The sequence below is a fragment of the Lithobates pipiens genome, unplaced genomic scaffold (genome assembly GCF_037356315.1).
Source record: "Lithobates pipiens isolate NorthernLeopardFrog02 unplaced genomic scaffold, aLitPip1_a1.2 Scaffold_11, whole genome shotgun sequence".
Taxonomy (NCBI): Eukaryota; Metazoa; Chordata; class Amphibia; order Anura; family Ranidae; genus Lithobates; species Lithobates pipiens.
Window position 1 is genome coordinate 19,586,972 of NW_027507696.1, and position 19,486 is coordinate 19,606,457.

The window sequence follows — 19,486 nt, forward strand, 5'->3', positions numbered from 1 at the left end:
ATCGATAGATAGATAGATAGATAGATAGATCGATAGATCTATAGATAGATAGATAGATCTATAGATAGATAGATAGATCTATAGATAGATAGATAGATCTATAGATATATCTATATATATAGATATATCTATATATATATAGAGAGAGAGAGAGATATCTCTCTCTCTATATAGATATATATCTATATATATATAGATATATATCTATATATATATATATATATATATATATATATATATAATTATTATACAGGATTTATATAGCGCCGACAGTTTACACAGCGCTTTACAACATTAGGGCAGACATTACAATACAATTCAAGACGGGGAATCAGAGGGCCCTGCTCGTTAGAGCTTACAATCTAGGATTCCATATATATATATATATATATATATATATATATATATATATATATATATATATATATATATAGATAGATTTATTTTTCTAAATCTGTGGAAAGTACAAAGACTGTCCTGGACAATGAACTGATTGTGTTTTCTCATACACCTGTCACTATGAAAAATGGATGTTAAGTGGTCCTTTCTCAGCCAATCCACTACTACATACCACAGTGAGGGTGGGTAATACATGGCATAACTAAACAGGACAGGCAGGGTGCTGCCACCCCTGAAGAGGAACATCTGGTGGTGGGTGATGGTGTAGAGTGAGAAGGGGGAGGAGCCTTCCCGAGTATAAAAGGGCTGCCAGGCAGCGAGCTTAGTAAAGAGCTGGGAGAGGAGAGGAGGACGCACGGTGCAGGTGTGCACAGGAGGCGCAGTCCTCCTCGCCTGTGACGGCACACATATACATGGTAACCGATCCCAGCACATAAACACACACACGGTCCCGAATATTAGATCGCCTACGATGACACATCCCTGACATCAAAGAGCGGCTCACAAGATCCGATCGGGAAGACAATGCGCAGGACACACTGAAAGAACCGGCGGAGACCAGAATCTGGTGAGCGATCTGCTATGCTGGGGGTTGTTTTTGTGGGTTTTCTTGGTGTGATCGGAAAAGCTGCACATGTCCTAATACTTGGATTGCTGTGTACTGAGCCAATACTGATGATGGCATTATTCATATTTCATCCACACAGCGATCTGTCACAACATGTAAAAGATAGAGCTGTCATAGGATGACAAGCCACACTCATACAATCCCCAAGGCTAGGACAATTAGCGATCTTTTCTTCTACAACTTTGGGGAAATAAACAAGGGACAGTCCACTATGGGTACCATGGATACAGCTCCCATCTTCACAAGTCACTAAGTCATTGTTGTTATTGTAGCAGATTCGGCTAATCTGTCATTTATGTTACAGCTTAATGCATGAGCAGCCCATATATCCCAGCATGACTCACTTATTTAAAGACATAAGAGCTAAATCACAGTTACCTAGTTTAATAGATCACATGCTGAAATGGGGGCTATATTGAGGGTTTCCAGCAATCTGATTTGTGTTTACTGCCCCATACACACCACAGGCATACCCCACTTATAAATACACAATGGGGTTTATTTACTAAAGCTGGGAAGTGGAAAATCAGGCTCACTTCTGCATAGAAACCAATGAGCTTCCAGGTTTTATTACCAAAGCTTAATTGAACAAGCTGGGGTAAGAAGATCATTGGTTTCTATGCAGACGTGAGCCTGATTTTGCACTTTCCAGCTTTAGTAAATAAACCCCATTGTGTACTTAAAAGTGGGGTATGCCTGTATAAGATTTGCAGCAGGTTTTTGTCTTCAGATTTACCAAAACCATGTAGTGCAAGGGCCTGCCTGATTGCATCCAAATTGAAACTCTTATGGTTTTGGTAAATCCGAAGACAAAAATCTGCAGAAAATCTAATAGTGTGTATGGGGGTCTAAGATTGCTGATCTGCTGAACTTAGGCTGCATATGCTTAAAAGAAAAACACTGTTAATAAATGTTAATCTAGGCTTTGTCCCAAACACCTGCTTTTTATGTTTAGAGTTAGCACACACAAAGGGAAAAGGGTATAAAATAAGCCAAAAGAAAGAGGATATATTATTATTATTACACAGGATTTATATAGTGCCAACCGTTTGTGCAGCACTTTACAACATGAGAACAGACAGTATACTTACAATACAAATCAATACAGGAGGGATCAGAGGGCCCTGCTCATTAGAGCTTACAATCTAGATATAAATGCTTAGACCAAATACTGAAATATAAATATTTTTTAATAAAAATAAATAAATAGGTTTTTGGCTGCATATGCTACAAAGTATATGTGTATATATATATATATATATATATATATATATATATATATATATATATACATATGCATACACACACATATATATATATTGACTAAGGCTTTGTCCCAAATACCTGCTTTTTGCATCTAGAGCTGGCATGCATAGCGGTAAGGGTGAGGCTAAAAATAAAAACATAATAATAAAGAGTCTATTGTGTGAATGATATCCACTAGGATTGGTAATTAAAACACATCAATGCCTTTTTTGGATATATATATAGTCGGAGCCCTTCGACCGAGACAGATATGAACCACATAAACATTCAACAAGACTTACAACATAACATAGACCTGAGGTATGCCCTGGTCTGCTGGTCGGTATGCCAAGAAAGGATAAGTAATGGATAATTGTGCCGCACAGTGGTGTAGTGGTTAGCACTTTCGCCTAGAAACGTTCGCTGGTTTGAATCCCAACCATGACACTACCTGCCTGGAGTTTGCATGTTCTCCCTGTGCCTGCGTGGGCTTCCTTCGGGTACTCTGGTTTCCTCCCACGCGTCAAAGACATGTTGGTAGGTTAATTGGATCCTGGCTAAATTGACCATAGTATGTATGGATGTGAGTTAGGGATCTTAGATTGTATGGTAAGCTCCCTGAGGTTAGGGACTGATGTAAATGTAATATATGTATGTAAAGCGCTTTGTAAATTGACGGCGCTATATAAGTACCACAAATAATAATTGTGGCGAGAAATGTTTTGAGGATGTTTGTGCCATGAAAAAGGGGAAAGGGAGGGAGGGTATAGTGTACTGGTCTGCTTAAATACTCTCCCATAAATTCAGGCCACCATACCTTGAGATATATATATACATACATATATATATATATATATATATATATATATATATATATATATATATATATATATATATATATATATTAACAGTTTTAGTAAATACTGTTTCTCTCACTCATATATGCACAGTTTAGTGTATAACAGGCTGGAAGGCATCCCCTATCTGGAACACTTATCTTTTTGTGGTCCATCATTCAATTATTGTCTGGCATAGTCCCAGCTATCTTATGTCCCTGTCAGCCTATCAACCAGGAGCTACTAAAGCTTAGTACACAAGATGAGATCATCGGATGAATGATCATCCGTTTTTTTTTTTTTTGCATGCTAGTCTCATATCAAAAACGAATAGGTTACTAAAGTATAAAAATTCTCTTTTACGACAGAATGAAAATTCGGAAGTGATGTAATGTATTTGTATTGCATTTTCGGATGAAAATTGTACCGATTAAACGAAAATCTGGTATCATACAAAAAAAAAAAATGTGTTTGTCCCTTCGGCAAATTTCAGACAAAAGCTGTGTACTAACGATCAGATTATTGTACGATATTCTGATCGTGTGTAAGGGGCTTAAGGGGTTCCTTGACTAACCACGGAGGTAATCACCAATGTGAAGGACATTCTTTCTACAAATGTCCAACAATGTGGCCCCTTGTCCCACTGCCCATAAAAAAAGTCCCTCCTCCACCAACCATCAATATAGGTTCCCTCCCTCCTAGATTGTAAGCTCTAATGAGCAGGGCCCTCTGATCCCTCCTATATTGAACTGTATTGTAACTCTACTGTCTGCCCTCATATTGTAAAGTGCTGTGCAAACTGTTGGCACTATATAAACCCTGTATAATAATAAAAATTAATAATAATAGGGAGTACTTTTTTACTGGCCACCAAAATAAAAGAAGGGCCTTCTCTACTGAGGTGACCTTACAATGTTTACAGCCAGCTTATTTTTTTTTTCTTGTCCTTTTTACTGAGAATTGAAAGGATCTGCTTTGGGTGTCAAATACGGGTACATTGTTTATTCAAAGATTTATGAATGTAGCTACAACTGAGTATGTAAATTTCACTATGAATTGTAGTGCTAATAATAATAAGCAGGGGTTCCCAGAGATTTGAAAACGTTTTCAAAGGTTCCTTTACATATTTACATAGGGGGTTATTTACGAAAGGAAAATCCACTTTGTACTGCAAGTGCACTTGGAAGTAAAGTCGCTGTAGATCCGAGGAGGACATGCAAGGAAAATAAAAAACAGCATTTTAGCTTGCACATGATTGGATGATAAAATCAGCAGAGCTTCCCCTCATTTCAGATCTACCCCTTAGATTTACAGCGACTGCAGTGCAAAGTGGATTTGCCTTTCGTAAATAACCCCCATAGTTAGTCAGGTTGAAAAAAAGACACAAGTCCATCTAGTTCAACCAAAAATAAAATAACAAAATACAATCCCATATACTCAATCCTTCACCCACAGTTGATCCAGAGGAAGGCATTTTAAAGGGTGACAATGGCTGGCACATCATTTTTCTGGCGAACAAAATGTCTAACTTTTCTCCAACAGCTTGTCACTCTTACAAAACAAAAGCATTATCACTTGTATTAACTGGCTGATAGCAGTGTGTATTGTTAGTGCACAGTGCCTGAAGCCTATCAATGGAGCACATAAAGCAAACAATAACATAATGGAAGTCCCAGCTGCTGGAAGATGAAATGGATACAAGTTACTAGGAAAGAATTACTTTAAAAGGATCTGCAGTCTCTTCAAATCCTTTTTTAGATACATGTGCAAATGTGAATATAATTGTTTATTATAGATAACCTTATCAGAGTTTGTACATGTTTTAAAACATTATTTCTCTGTCTAGTCTGAAATGGTATATGTACATGAAAGACAGGGAAAATCCATAAATATTACACGCCATACACATCTGAAACTGTGAAGCAAAAGTATATACGATGTTAACATCACATCAAAACTTACTTTCAGGTTAACACAAATGTTACAACTTAAAAGGTGAACTAAGGACTCTTTCACACTGGCAGACCGGTCAGCGGACCCTCCTGCTCAGCGGGGGATCTCTTGGCTGATCCCCGCTTAGCGGGCGGATGACAGGTCCATGTCCGCTCCACTGATGCAGAGCGCACATGCACACAGCCCGTGTTCCACTATGGGGGGGGTCAGATGTAAGCGGACTGCCTGTCCATCTACAGACGGCTGTCATCCGATCCACCAGATGGATGGGGAACAGATCCTCTGTTTTTAGCGAATAGAATCGGATGTTGGCAGGTGTCAATGGACACATGTCCGTTGACATCTGCTGCTTCATAGAGAGCAATAGATGGTCCAAATAGGTCCATTTAAGCAACTGACAGGTGGACCTAATCGGTCCACCCCTGTGAAAGGGACCTTAGGGAACTTTCACACTGCATGAGAAATATGTTTTGATGCATTGTGTTAAATTAAAAGCAACGCATGATGTGTTTTAGATGCATTTTTGATGCGTTTTCATTCATTTCAATGGGGAGGTGGGTTTTTTATGCAGTTTTGATGCAGAGCAGTGTCAAAGTACCCTAAGGCCCATTTCACAGGGGTGGACTGATTGGGATTTTCTCACTGATTTTGGGATATTCTCACTGACAACCAAAGTAAGGGGCCTTTTTCCCACTGTCAAGGGTTCCTTTGGGGTAAAAAAGTAAAAAAATAGAAAAGGCTGTCTAATTATTATTATTTTTTTAAATGCTGATCATTTTTATTCTGTTTCACACTCAGGTCTGGTGGTTAAAGATCTCTTGCCTTTTGGTATTCGGTAGTCACTTTGGCTAAAAAGGATGGCGGAAGGTGCCCGGTTGCGAACCAGTGCTGAGAAGCTCCCGGAGGATACTGGCTCTGGATCAAGCTCCGGAGGAGGAGGAGGAGGGGTGGCCCTAAAGAAGGAGATTGGGCTAGTGAGCGCATGTGGCATTATTGTGGGTAAGTTGTCATATCCTATTTCCATCTCAGCTGCTACTGAACACTCTTATAGGTCAAATGACTTTATTTAAAAGGCTTTTAAAAGTTGCTTCCTAATTACCTAACTTTTTAATGGGAAAGTTAGAAACATGAATAGACATTTTATATACATACCTTTGTCTAGGCACTGTACCAATATAAGTAGATGGGCCCATGTTTCCTACCACCTCCAGCTTTGTCAGTAATGGTTGTACTGGGTTTATCTTGAGGATGGACCCTCACTCTATTGTTGTCCAGTGTTGTAAAAGAAATAATAGGTTTATGAAGATTCTACTCAAACTTCTGACATGTCCTAATTTCCTCCATCTCTAACAAATTAAATCTGTCAAATGTTGGTGAAATTTATTGTAAATATACGTTGAAATAAATGCATGACACCAACCTTTTCTTTGCCCATGCAGGGCAAAGCAACATGTTCACTTTATTTGCAGCTCTACAAAAGCTTATACTTACATAAAATACATTAAGTACCTCATTTTATGGGGAGCATGTGACTCACTCCCCTACCTTTTGTGACAATGCGGTGATTGGCTGTTAAGATACCCAGTGCTTTTACAATGAGGTATGCAGAACCCTGTGTATTTTCCAAGTCAAAGAGGAAGAGCACAGGAAAGGCTGTAGGTAAAGCTGGCATTAAAGTAAAGCTGTTATGCTGCCCTACATGGGCAAAGCACAAATTCACTTTAAGAAGTGGTTACATTTAGGTCCTATTAACATTGCCCCCTTTTCCATGGAATCCTGCCTTTCACATGGACAATGAAAGCCCTGCATTTATTTATTTATTACAGGTACTTATAAAGTGCCATTAATTTACACATCACTTTACATATATTGTACATTCACATCAGTCCCCGCCCCCAAGGAACTTGCAATCTAAGGCAGTGATTCTCAACCAGGTTTCTGCGAAACCGCAGGGTTCCTCCAGAGGTTGCTACGGGTTCCTTCAGCATTGGACAATTTCTGCCTCTCAGATAAGTTCCCACAGACACCATTGATCTTTTTAACTATCTGTAAGGAGGTAATTCTTCCCAATGATCACAAGTGTAAGGACCGTTCTTCCCACTGACCATCACACTAATGTATCATGAGTTGTAGAGTTCTCATTTTTAGCAGGGGTTCTCTGAGACCGCAAGAGCTATTTCAAGGCTTCCTCTATGTTGAAAAGATTGAGAAAGGCTGATCTAAGGTCTCTAACTTACATTCATACAAACGCATACTAGGGCTAATTTAGATAGGAGACAACCTACCAGCATGCCCTTGGAGTGTGGTTGGAAACTAGAGTACCCTAAGGCAGAACATACAAACTCCAGGCAGGAAGGTAGTGTTTTACTTATTACAGGGATTTATATAGCCCCAACAATTTACTTACTGTACATTTGTTTCAGCCCCTGCCCTCCTGGTGCTTACAATCTAAGATCACTATCTCACATGCATACATGCTCATATATATTAGGGCCAGTTTATACAGGAGCCACATTTTCTATCAACATGCCCTTGGATGTTGGTGCAAACCAGAGTGGACCCACATAAACACAGGGAGACCATGCAAACTCCATGCATATAGTGTCCTGATCAGAATTCAAACCAGGAATCCCCTTGCTGCAAGGCAGACGTGCCAACCACTAAGCCACTGTGCTCATCTGGTTCTATTCTCACAAGCAGTGAGAAAATGCTACTTGCTGCAATTTTACAAGCATTTTGAATAGAAATGTATTAAAACACTTATAAAATGCACAAAAGTGCTTGCACACATAAATGCATGCTAGTGCCTACAATAGCTCTACATGCATCTTTAATGTTCATGATAAGGGAAGTGACAGAACAGGAAATGACGCTCTGCAAAATGCATGCATTTTTTAAGTTATGTGGAAGTCTTTACTTTTCTACCAAATGTCAAGCTTGGACCTGTCGCCCGCCCTGTCTTTTAACACTGCCAAATAATCTGTTAATGTGATGGACAGTGTCACTGACCATTAAAGGGGCTCGAAGGGGAGAAGAGGATGACCAAGTGTGACTTTTATAAGTTTTACATTGCCCTTGAATCCTTTAATATGATGGACAGTCTTAAGCCCCCTGTACACATGGGCCGAATATCGGGCGACCACGGCCGGTTAAAATGAAAATGGCCAACATTCGATCCGTGTGTATGTCGGTCTATCCAATAGAAATTTGGCAAGCTTCTGTTGGACGTGCATGCTGGAAAACCAGCAGCTGACCGACTCCTGATCAGCGCTCTCAGCCAATGGCAGAGACCGCTGCTCGGAGTGTTCTGGCGAGGGGCTGCCCCCCTGTCAGAACATAATATCTATGTGGGGGAAATCACTGGACTAACCTCACATGGTGACATACAGCTGACTGTTAGTGTGTACCAGGCTTTACTGACTAATCGAGCGGCTCAGAAGGCAAAAGAAAATGACCAAGCATGACTTAGCCAACTCAAGATTTGTATATCATTTTATCTACATTTCCTGATCTGTTAGTGATTTTGACAAGCACTGAAGGTAACCCCTGTGTTTTAGTTTCACGTTCCTAGTATGAATTGTCAAGCTTTGTAACAAGTTTAAATTAACCCATGTGTGCAGGGGGATCCTTAAAGTGGTTGTAAACCCTTACATATACCCAGTGAAATGACTGGCCTCAGGTATTACACAGAGATTAAACAAACCCACCTACAAAAGTTGTACCTGTTTTATCTACAGCCGTCTTTTCCCAACATCCATTCAGAGTGCAGAATTTACACAGGATCCCTCAGCTCTGAAAAGCAGGGGGCGGAGAGCTGAAGTTACATAAGTGAGGAGAGCTCTGAGAGCTGATTGGAGGGAAGAGACACACCCCCTTCACACAGCTCACAGGAACAGAGCTGAGGCTTTCAATCAGCTGGAGCTCGCTCCTGTCACCATTTTTTTCTTGTTGTCAGGAAAACTGGCCCTGACTCATGCAGATAGCAGATGAACAAGGCAGCGGACAGAAATTACACTTAGAAGGTTATTTATGAAAGGCAAATCCACTTTTCACTACAAGTGCACTGCAAATGCACTTGGAAGTGCAGTCTCTCTAAATCTAAGGGGTAGAGCTGAAATGAGGGTAAGCTCTGCTGATTTTATCATCCAATCATGTGCAAGCTAAAATGCAGTTTTTTTAATTTTCCTTGCATGTCCCCCTCGGATCTACAGTGACTTTACTTCCAAGTGCACTTGCAGTACACTTGTAGTACAAAGTGGAGTTGCCTTTAGTAAATAACTCCCTTAGTGCTCTGGAGTGAGACAAATACACTCTATAGAGGGATATGCTTTGTTCATATTTCATGACTGAGGCTTACAACCATGTTAATATTATCTGTATCAGTAGTTCTACTGTTTTTTTTTTTTTTTTATAACCAAACTGATAAAAATAATGTTTATAGTACATTTTAGGAGAAAATTATCCTGTGATAAAGTAATGAACTCATCTATGTGAATTAAATGCTTGAGACTATGGGTGCAGCAGATATCAAACTGTAAACTGTATCTCCTATCCCAACTGGGTCAGAGCACTTTTCTTTGTAGCGTACTCGAAAATGAGAGGGCTTCAAGATTCAAATTACTACAGTCAGCTACAGGATGGACCATAGTCTGCTGTACAATGGAGATCTAAACACAAGGTGCATTGTTTGCCGCACAGAAATGGCATACACCCGACTAGCACACTGTGTCACACTTAGACATACACAGTATATAGTATACAGGAAAAAAATTGTTTGCAGTTTGTTAGCATATGTTTGTGTACAACGCTTGCAGACGTGTGCTTCTCTTCTTACAGTTATTTCTAATCTGCTTTCTGCTATCATTAGCAGTGTCAGACATTGTCACGGGCATGTGGGGCAGAATGAAGACATTGTTCCTGGAATCAATGATCCGTTTCATCACAGCTCTTAAAAATCCATGTGGACATACCATGACAAACATCTCTGTGAAACTTTCAGGTGTAAAGACACTGGTTTATAGAGCTTACTCAGAGTTGGTGGGGATTTGTTTTATAATTCTGCATTGTGCATTCAAATTCAGCAGGGTCTGTGTTTGGCCTGCTTTGCCTGCAAAGCCAAGGACCTGCTGTGTCCAAAGAATCACATAGCAGGTCAAATATAGCCCCAGCATGGTCATCTGCACTACAAAATTAAAAGGTTAATGGAAATATGCAGACATGCGATTAATAGGCACTTCAAATGCACATCAAACGCAGAAAAAACAAAACCCATGGGTTACAAAGGTGGAAGTCTTGTGTTCTTCCACATATTAATGATAAAGGCACAGACAGCTCTTCTTGTTAGCAGGTTCCTGGTGGGAACGTCGTATGTTTGGTCCTTTGCCTTAATTCCCAATTGCCATCACTGGTCTCCAGTGTAAACTGCTGTATATCTGCATAACGTGTTATTGACACATGTTTAAGATATGCTGATGGAAAATGTCCTTGTTGTCTGCTGCATCATACTTGCTTTCAAATATCAGCTATTCTTTAAAGAAGGCCCCAAATGCATGACAAATTAAACTTTTGACCCTATTCAAGTTAGTGTAATCCATAGCCACTGATCAGATTCCAACTTGTAGTGGTTTGATGTTGGCACATTGAATTCTGATTGGCCATCGCAGGCTTCGGTGTTAACACTATGGGGGTTATTTACGAAAGGCAAATCCACTTTGCCCTACAAGTGCAAGCTACAAGTGCAAAGTGCACTTGAAATTGCACTGAAAGTGCACTTGGAAGTGCAGTCGCTGTAAATCTGAGGGGTAGATCTGCTGATTTTATTATCCAATCACATACAAGCTAAAATGCTGTTTTTTTTTACCTTGCATGTCCCCTTCGGATCTACAGCGACTTTACATCCAAGTGCACTTTCAGTGCAATTTCATTTCAAGTTTACTTTGCACTTGTAGTTTGCACTTGTAGTGCAAATTGGATTTGCCTTTCGTGAATAACCCCCTTTGAGAAGTAAACCTCTTCATCAAGACAGTTTTTTGCACGATGGGCCTAAAGTGTTATTAGAAAGACGAAGACGCCTATTTCTAGGGATTCTCTATGACAAGCACCCACCCTACCATACCCTCTTGTGTTCCTTATCAGTGGATGCAGAAGGTGGTAAGACAGGGGAAGGAAGTCGCATGACCAAAACGTTTTCACTGTATTGCTGACTCTGCTTTTATGAATGGCTGAGCAGAGAACAAGCAGGCCTGCCACGTGAACAGCATGCAGTGCAGTGGAGTAGTGATGTGGTGTACAGAGTTCATTATGTGATACGATTGATTTTACTGAACTCACACGCAGTAAAAACAAGGTGTGAATAATGATGCATATGTCCATAAATCAGATAGATGAGTATGTTTATTGATGAAAATTCCTAAGGAAAACCTGGACTGGGAGAAATGCGATCTGAAAAAGTTACTGATCTGCATGCTTTTTTAGGGCTAGTTGTTTTAAAATGGATTAACCAGACAAATAGTATTTTTATAAGGAAAATGGCAGTGGGAGATTATGCTGTATATCTCTCTTAGCACAGGCTTCATTTAAAATACCTTATGTTGCATACACACGATCGGACTTTCTGGTGGACCATAGTCCGTCGGACAATTCGATCGTGTGTGGGTTTCAGCGTACTTTTTCCTCCCAAAAGTCCAGCAGACCTAGAAACAAAACTGGCTTCCAATCTTTCCAACGGACTCGAGTCCGGTTGAAAAATCTGGTCGTCTGTGTGCTAGTCCGACGGACTAAAACCGACGCTAGGGCAGCTATTGGCTACTGGCTATGAACTTCCATATTCTACGTCATCACGTTCGAATCCGTCTGACTTTTGGAGTGATTGTGTGTGGCCAAGTCCGTTCGTTTGAAAGTCCGGCGGACCTCAGCTGCAAAGTCCGTCGGATTGTCCGCCGGACCAAGTCCGTTGAAAAGTCCGGTCGTGTGTATGCGGCATTAGTCTTGGGTGATGATGTCACATCTATGGGGAGGATTTACTAAAACTAGTGCATACAAAATCTGGTGCAGCTGTGCATAGTAAAAAATAAACTTCTAGGTTTTAGACCCCTTTCATGTGGATGTTCAATTGGGCTCCACTTGTCTGTTTTTCATTTGGACCTGATCAGAACATCCATTCTCCTCCATGGAGCAGCAGGTGTTACTGGACATGCATCCATTTACACCTGCCTACATCCAATCCAATCTACCAAAATGAGACAGATGGAGATCCGTTCCCCCTCTGTCTGGTGGATGAGATTGGATGGCAGTCCGGTATAAATGGACAGATAGTATGTTTACATCCGGCTGCCCATAGAGGATAGTGGGTTGTGTCCATATCCGCTCTGCATAAGAAGAGCGGACACGAACCTGTCATCCAACCACTCAGCGGGGATCAGCAAACAGTTGCCCTGCTGAGCAAGCAGATTGCAGCCACAGTCCACCCCCTGTGCAAGGGACCTTATGGTCAAAGCTTAAACAGGAGCTCCAGTCTGTAAAAAAAATAAATAAAAAAAAATTAAGGTCAGCAGCTACAAATACAAATATAAGGACACTTACCTGTCCAGGGATCCCACAATGTCAGCACCCTGCTGGCCCTGGCAATGTAAGTAAGGGAAACCGGTAGTGAAGCCTTTAGGCATGACAGCCGATTTTCTATTGCACATGCGTGAGTTGCAATGCACTTTATGAATGGTCCTGCTGTCTTCTGGGACCTGTGTGTGTCCCAGAAGGCAGCGGGGGGGGGAGAAGGAGGGGCCAGAAATGTCATAGATCGTGATTGGCGATCTTACCCAGAAGTGGTAGCAGATACCTATCCAAACCAGGTACCCACTCCCCCCTCCCTCCCAAAAAGTGCCAAATATGTGAGTGGAAGGGGGGGGGGGGGAGTGAACAAGCGAAGCTTCCCCTTTTGGGTGGAGCTCCACTTTAATTGGACAAGTTGATGTTAGAATCTGATTGGTTACTATGCACAGCTGCACCAGATTCCGTGTGCACCAGTTTTAGTAAATCTTCCCCCCGTGGAGGAGATTTACTAAAACTTAAATTATACAATCACATGTAGGCAAAAATCTATTTTTATCCTTTGCACATTACTACTAGGTATAGTTTGCAAAGTAAATTTTTACTTACCTTCACCTTATTCCCTTTACAAAATAAAATGTTTTCTGATTCTTTAGTAAATCGACACAATTGTGTAAAAATAAACAATGGGCTTCTTTGTGCAAAGCTGAGAATAGAGCTCTGCCAGATGGTTCATATGGAGGACACTGAATATGGATTCACAACATTTCATATATATATATATATGTATATATATATATATATATATATATATATATATATATATATATATATATATATATATATATATACTGAAATATTTGTTAAAATGTTACTGCTGTAGTTTCTTCTTGGTGTGACTACTGCTTCCGGCTAGGTTCTAGGAAGCATACCTTTCATAGAAGAGGAGATTACGGGGGATATGGTCAACATGTGCAAATACATAAGGGGTCCATATAGTGAACTTGGTGTTGAGTTATTCACATTAAGGTCATCACAGAGGAAAAGAGGGCACACTTTACGCCTAGAGGAAGAAAGATTTCATCTCCAAATACGGAAAGGTTTCTTTACCGTAAAAGCTGTGGAATAGACTCCCTCCAGAGGTGGTTCTGGCCAGCTCAGTAGATTGCTTTAAAAAAGATCTGGATTCTTTCCTAAATGTACATAATATAACTGGGTATTCACATTTCTAGGTAAAGTTGATCCGAGCAAAATCAGATCAGGAAGGAATTCTTTCCCCTCCTATAGCAAATGGATCATGCTCTGCTGGGGTTTTCCACCTTCCTCAACTGATCAACTGTGGATATAGGATTGTGTATATGGCATTGTATTTTTTAAACTAGGTGGACTTTTTTGGTGTCTTTTTTTTAACCTGACTAACTATGTAAATGAATGTTGGGATATGTAAAAACAGACATAGTAAAAGGCACAAAAAACACGTAAAAACACAGCAATACATTATAAACTGAGCTTAGAAAACATTATAAATACAAATATGTTTTAAGTGCAGAGGTATAAATTGTCTCTTAAAGCTAAATGTAAAAGTAGGTTGTTGGACTCTTTGGACAATAGTCACCTGATGTTTGCTCTTGTGAAAAACATCACAAGGCATATTGCACTCTTGTTTTACATTCTGCGACTCCCTTCCCCCAACCCTCCACTTGTCCTTATCCCCTTATACCATGTGCCCAATAGCCTGCAACATCCTTATAGCCCTATTCTCCTCGTTTTTTTCTCTGAATAATAGATGAGCGGGTGACGTGTGAAGTTCTATTTATAGAGACCACTGACAATGGTAGACGTAGGCAGAGTTGTGGGTGACAGAACGCTTTGGTTAGGTCTTGCCTTTGTATTTTGTGATGTTAGTATCTATCCCCATGCAGCACGCTGTAGTTGTGCCTGGTTATGTATGCATACCGATTTTACAATTTGAAGGCCCCAGGGATTCACTGTTCTTGAACAAGTGCACACTGCTCGGTATATTGCCAGCTCTAGTATTGTGATTCATTAGTAAAGGGTTATTAGAGGTGAGATTTGTCAGCATATGATATTGGGTATATTGCATGACTCATATTCCCGCAGCCGTATGACTATGCACAGGGATGCTGCACATTAAGCCCCGTATGCACGATCAGAATATCGTAAAAAAATACCGCTTTCAAAGCGATCGTACAATAATCTGATCGTTAGTACATAGCTGTTGCCCAAAATTTTCACACGGGACAAACACAAAAAAAATTTTCGTACGATACCAGATCATACGATTTTCATTTAACCAATATAGTGTTTGTCCAAGAATACAATACACTACAACACATTGCATCACTTCGAAAATTTTTATTCTGTCATATGAAATTTTTTGTGCTTTAGTAACCTATTTATTTTGGATATAGAGATTAGCATCTAAAAAAAAAAGCAATTTGTCCGATAATCTCTTTATGTGTACTAGGTTTTAGACTAATCTGATTTCTAATTGGTCAGTTAACCGCTTGCTGTCTGTCACACACACATATACGTCAGCAGAATGGCTCATACAGGCAAATGGGTGTACCTGTATGTCCCTTTGAATTTGCCGCCTTGCAGGCGCACGTGCCTGCCGCACACCACAGTGTGCCCGTGGGTCCCATGAACTCTATGTTTGCTGGCGGCCCGCGATCATGAGGCGGAGAAGCAGAATGGGGAGATGCTTTTCCCTGTTTTGCCTTGTGACATGACAGGGAACTACGGCTCCCTGTCAGCGGGAGCAGTAATCGCTGTCATGTCAGGGGCGGCACAGTGGTGTAGCACTATCACCTAGCAGGAATAAGGGTCGCTGGTTCAAATCCTGACCACAACACTACCTGCCTGGAGTTTGCATGTTCTCCCTGTGCCTGCATGGGTTTCCTCCGGGTACTCTGGTTTCCTCCCACACTCTAAAGACATGCTTGTAGATTAATCGGATCCTGTCTAAATTGTCCCTAGTATGTATTAATGTGAGTTAGGGACCTTAGAGTGTAAGCTCCTTGAGGGTAGGGACTGATGAGAATGTACAATGTATATGTAAAGCGCTGCTTAAATTGACGGCGCTATATAAGTACCTGAAATAAATAAAATAAAAAATAAATGTCGGTGGTAGCCCACCACCAAAAGAAAGCTCTATTTGTGGGGAAAAAAGGACGTCAATTTTGTTTGGGTACAACGTCGCACGACCACCCAATTGTCAGCTAAAGCGACGCAGTGTGGAATCGCAAAAAAATGCTCTGGTCAGGAAGGGGGTAAATCCTTCCGGGGCTGAAGGGATTAAAGATACTCTAATAATTTGTTTTATGACACTGGATGTATATAGAGAATTCTGGCAATTGTGGTATAAAGCTAAAAGATTGCAGTGATCTTATAATTAAGATGAAATTGTATTGATTGGTTTCCTAATATGACAGCCGCAGTCAACATTACCCATGAAGCATTACTCCCATTACCTGTGTACTAGTCAAGGTTTTTCTCATTGTTTGCACACTGCTTGTATTATCTGTGCACCTAATCAGTGCACTACACATTTCATGAATATTAATGTGCTGCAGTTGTGTCTTTTGAACACATTGCTTTTTATTTTCTAACGCATATGAGCTATTTTAAGTCACGACCATGCACGCATTCACAGTCATAGCACAGTGCATATTGTCATTTCTCTCTGCGACTTTTTGCAGTTGAGTTGCAAAAAGTGATCTGATGCATATCGCCCACATTCTAACTGTAATAATCGCAAATGATGGTAAACAGGCATATTAAATGAATGATCACGCAGTCAAAAGTCAAAAGTTAACGCACATTGCATGATCTTCTTGGGCCTGATAACATTATAATTGACCTAATTACATACAAGAGACTTTCAGCCCTGACCCTATCCAGGTATAATATACTTTATAGATAGATATAGACAGACCAAAGGTTGACAAAATGCAATGCCAAGCAAGTCTTGAATACAACCACTTAATACTAGGGGCAAAGTCACCAGTTGTAATTGTTAACTCTGTAAATGCTGAGTGAGGCTAATGATTTCCATGGAACTCTTCTGGTAATATAACCCCTACAAGTGTGGGTGGTGGTGGAATACTAGTCCCAGTACATCTAAGCATGCGAGCTATGCTAGCAGTGTAAGGGTTACTTATTTTATTGCAGATCACTGTATTTTATTAAACTGTTATCGGATGTGATAATCTTTTAGCTATGTTATTGCATTTCATCAGTAATCAAAAAAAAACATTCCCTGGGAGGAATGTAATAGCACAATGTCAGTAAGAAATGCCGCTGTTCGCTTCATGCTACAGAAAAACGCACTCTACAATAAAATAGCTGCTTGTCTCAATGTTCTTTCTCCAAAACTCAAATATTAGCATAGTAACTGATGATGATGCCCTGAATATAAATGAAAAAGCTGTGTGTGTCCTTTAAAAAGCAATGAAATCACTTCTAAATTGAAAAAAACAATAGGTAAAGGTGTTGGCGCTCACAATGTGGGATAATGATCAGACACATGTATCTCTTATGCCAGGCATATGCAATTAGCGGACCTCCAGCTGTTGCAAAACTACAAGTCCCATCATGCCTCTGCCTCTGGGTTTCATGCTGGTGGCTGTCAGAGTCTTGCTATGCCTCATGGGATCGCTAGTTGCATATCCCTGTCTTATGCCGTGTACACATGGCCGGACTTTTCGACAGCAAAGGTCCGACAGAACGTTGGACAATTCGACCATGTGTTGGCTTCATCGGACCTTTGCTGTTGAAAAATCAGACGAACTTTAGATTTAGAACATGTTTCAAATCTTCCCAACGGACTCGAGTCCTGTCGAAAAATCCATTCGTCTGTATGCTAGTCCGACGGATGAAAACCGGACTATTGGCTACTGGCTATGAACTTTCTTATTCTAGTCTGGTCGTACGTCATCACGGTCGAATCTGTCAGACTTTGTTGTGATTGTGTGTGGCCAAGTCCGTTCGTTCAGAACGTCTGTCGGAAGTCCGCTGAAAGTCCGTCGGGAAGACCGTCGGACCTAGTCTGCCGGAAAGTCCACTCGCGTGTACACGGCATTATAGTAAAATAGTAAACAAGTCAAAAGTATTTTACACATGATGTGTCAAAAAATACATTGCGTATCTCTTGTGCAAAAATGCAAATAATAAATAAGTGATGAATATTTTACACATAGTGTGTGAAAAAATGAGGATATTAATATTAATAAAAATGCAAAAACTTCAGTGTGACTATACCCAACACAAAAAATATATAAAAAAAATATATAAAAAATGTTCTTCTAGATAGATGTGTCTTCAAATGGCTTCACCACAAGTGATCATGAGGTAGATGGCAACTCAACAGAGATGTTTGACCTCTTTTCACAGAAGGTCAAAATGCATGCTTGGAAAACCAGACTGGTTCCTGGGCTTGCACCCCTTCACTCTAATGATAAGGCTGGAGATATAGGGATGAACTCCACCAAAGAAACAAAGAAGGACTTTATAGTGTAGTATGTTGTTATTTAAGGTTTAAAAGTAGGTAGATAAAAGTTGCACTCACATGTATCAGTGCCTAACCTGACACTAGGTGTCTACAGCATGTGTGGATAGAGCCTGTTAAACTGGAGCTGGAGTGCGATACACACCTTGCTCTCGATGATGAGCCTGGGAGGGTAGTCACATCGGGGACTCGGAAATGACGAATCCCCGCTCCGACGTACGTTTCGCCATACTTGATATCTTCAGGAAGGAGGGATCATTAGAGTGGAAGGGTGCAAGCCCTGATTTTTGACACACGATGTATAAAATATTAATCACTTGCTTATTATTTGCATTTTTGCATAAGAGATACACATGTATTTTTTGACACACCATGTGTAAAATGCTTTTCACTTGTTTACTATTTGAGCCCTTTCACACTGAAAGCGCCCGGGCGTCGGCGGTAAATAGGCACAATTTTACGCAATGCTTTACCGTCGTTAAATCAAGTTAAATCCTCCCGCAAAACGACACAGCAGCAGTGCTTTGCCGGAGGTTTGGCAGCGTTGCCTATTGATTTCAATGGGCAGGAGCGGTGTATTCACTGCTCCTCCACATATGCAAAGAAGCCGCTGGCAGGACTTTTTGTGATTCCCTGCCAGCGCAGCGCCCCAGTTTGAAAGCACTCTGGCTTTCACACTGGGATTGCAGCTGAGGCTTTTTTTAGGTGCTTTACAGGTGCTATTTTTAGCGCTAAATCGCCTGAAAAATGTCTCCGGTGCGAAAGGGGTCTTTGCGTTATCGCACAAGAGATACGCATGTCTGATCATTATCCCACATTGTGAACATCAACATCTTTACCTATTGTTGTTTTCAAAACTCAGATATGCATACATGTATGCATAGTGCATGCTATAATACATGCATGGGGTGATCTATTAGGCATTAAGCCAGACTAGCACATTTATACATTTCAATCCATTCATAGTAAGAATGTTTGGACATCTAACTCCAGCCAAAATATTTTTTTTTCCAGTTTAAATGGGGTTAGTTAGTATTTATGACAAACCCCTGGTGTGTAGCTTTCCGATCTGCAAGTTTTTTTGGTACAAGGTCAATCAGTGGTGCCCAGTGGTAGATCATGAAACTTGCCTTGCCCAAAAAGTTTTAAAATATCTGTACCATAGTGGTAACATCTGGGAAAATCCTAACCCTAAGTGTAAATTAAGACTACAGTATATCGTTCTGTCCAGCTATCCATCCTTATGCCTTTCTGATTGAATGTCAGTTTGTATATCTCGTTGGACTTCATGTGGCATGGAATTTTATAGGAAATGTGTTGCACTTACTTAAATTTTATGCCACGCTTTTT

At 40.4% G+C, this 19,486-nt stretch overlaps 1 protein-coding gene across 1 annotated transcript in view; it reads left to right on the forward strand.

Moving 5' to 3' along the window:
* The first annotated feature begins 710 nt into the window (after positions 1-710).
* The window catches only part of SLC7A8 (solute carrier family 7 member 8), a 71,027-nt gene continuing 52,251 nt past the window's right edge, over positions 711-19,486 (forward strand). Inside the window, exons 1-2 of the mRNA XM_077469408.1 lie at positions 711-967; positions 5,860-6,060. Coding sequence (XP_077325534.1) covers positions 5,919-6,060 — 142 coding nt within the window. The 5' untranslated portion in view covers positions 711-967; positions 5,860-5,918. The remainder of the gene's footprint in view (positions 968-5,859; positions 6,061-19,486) is intronic.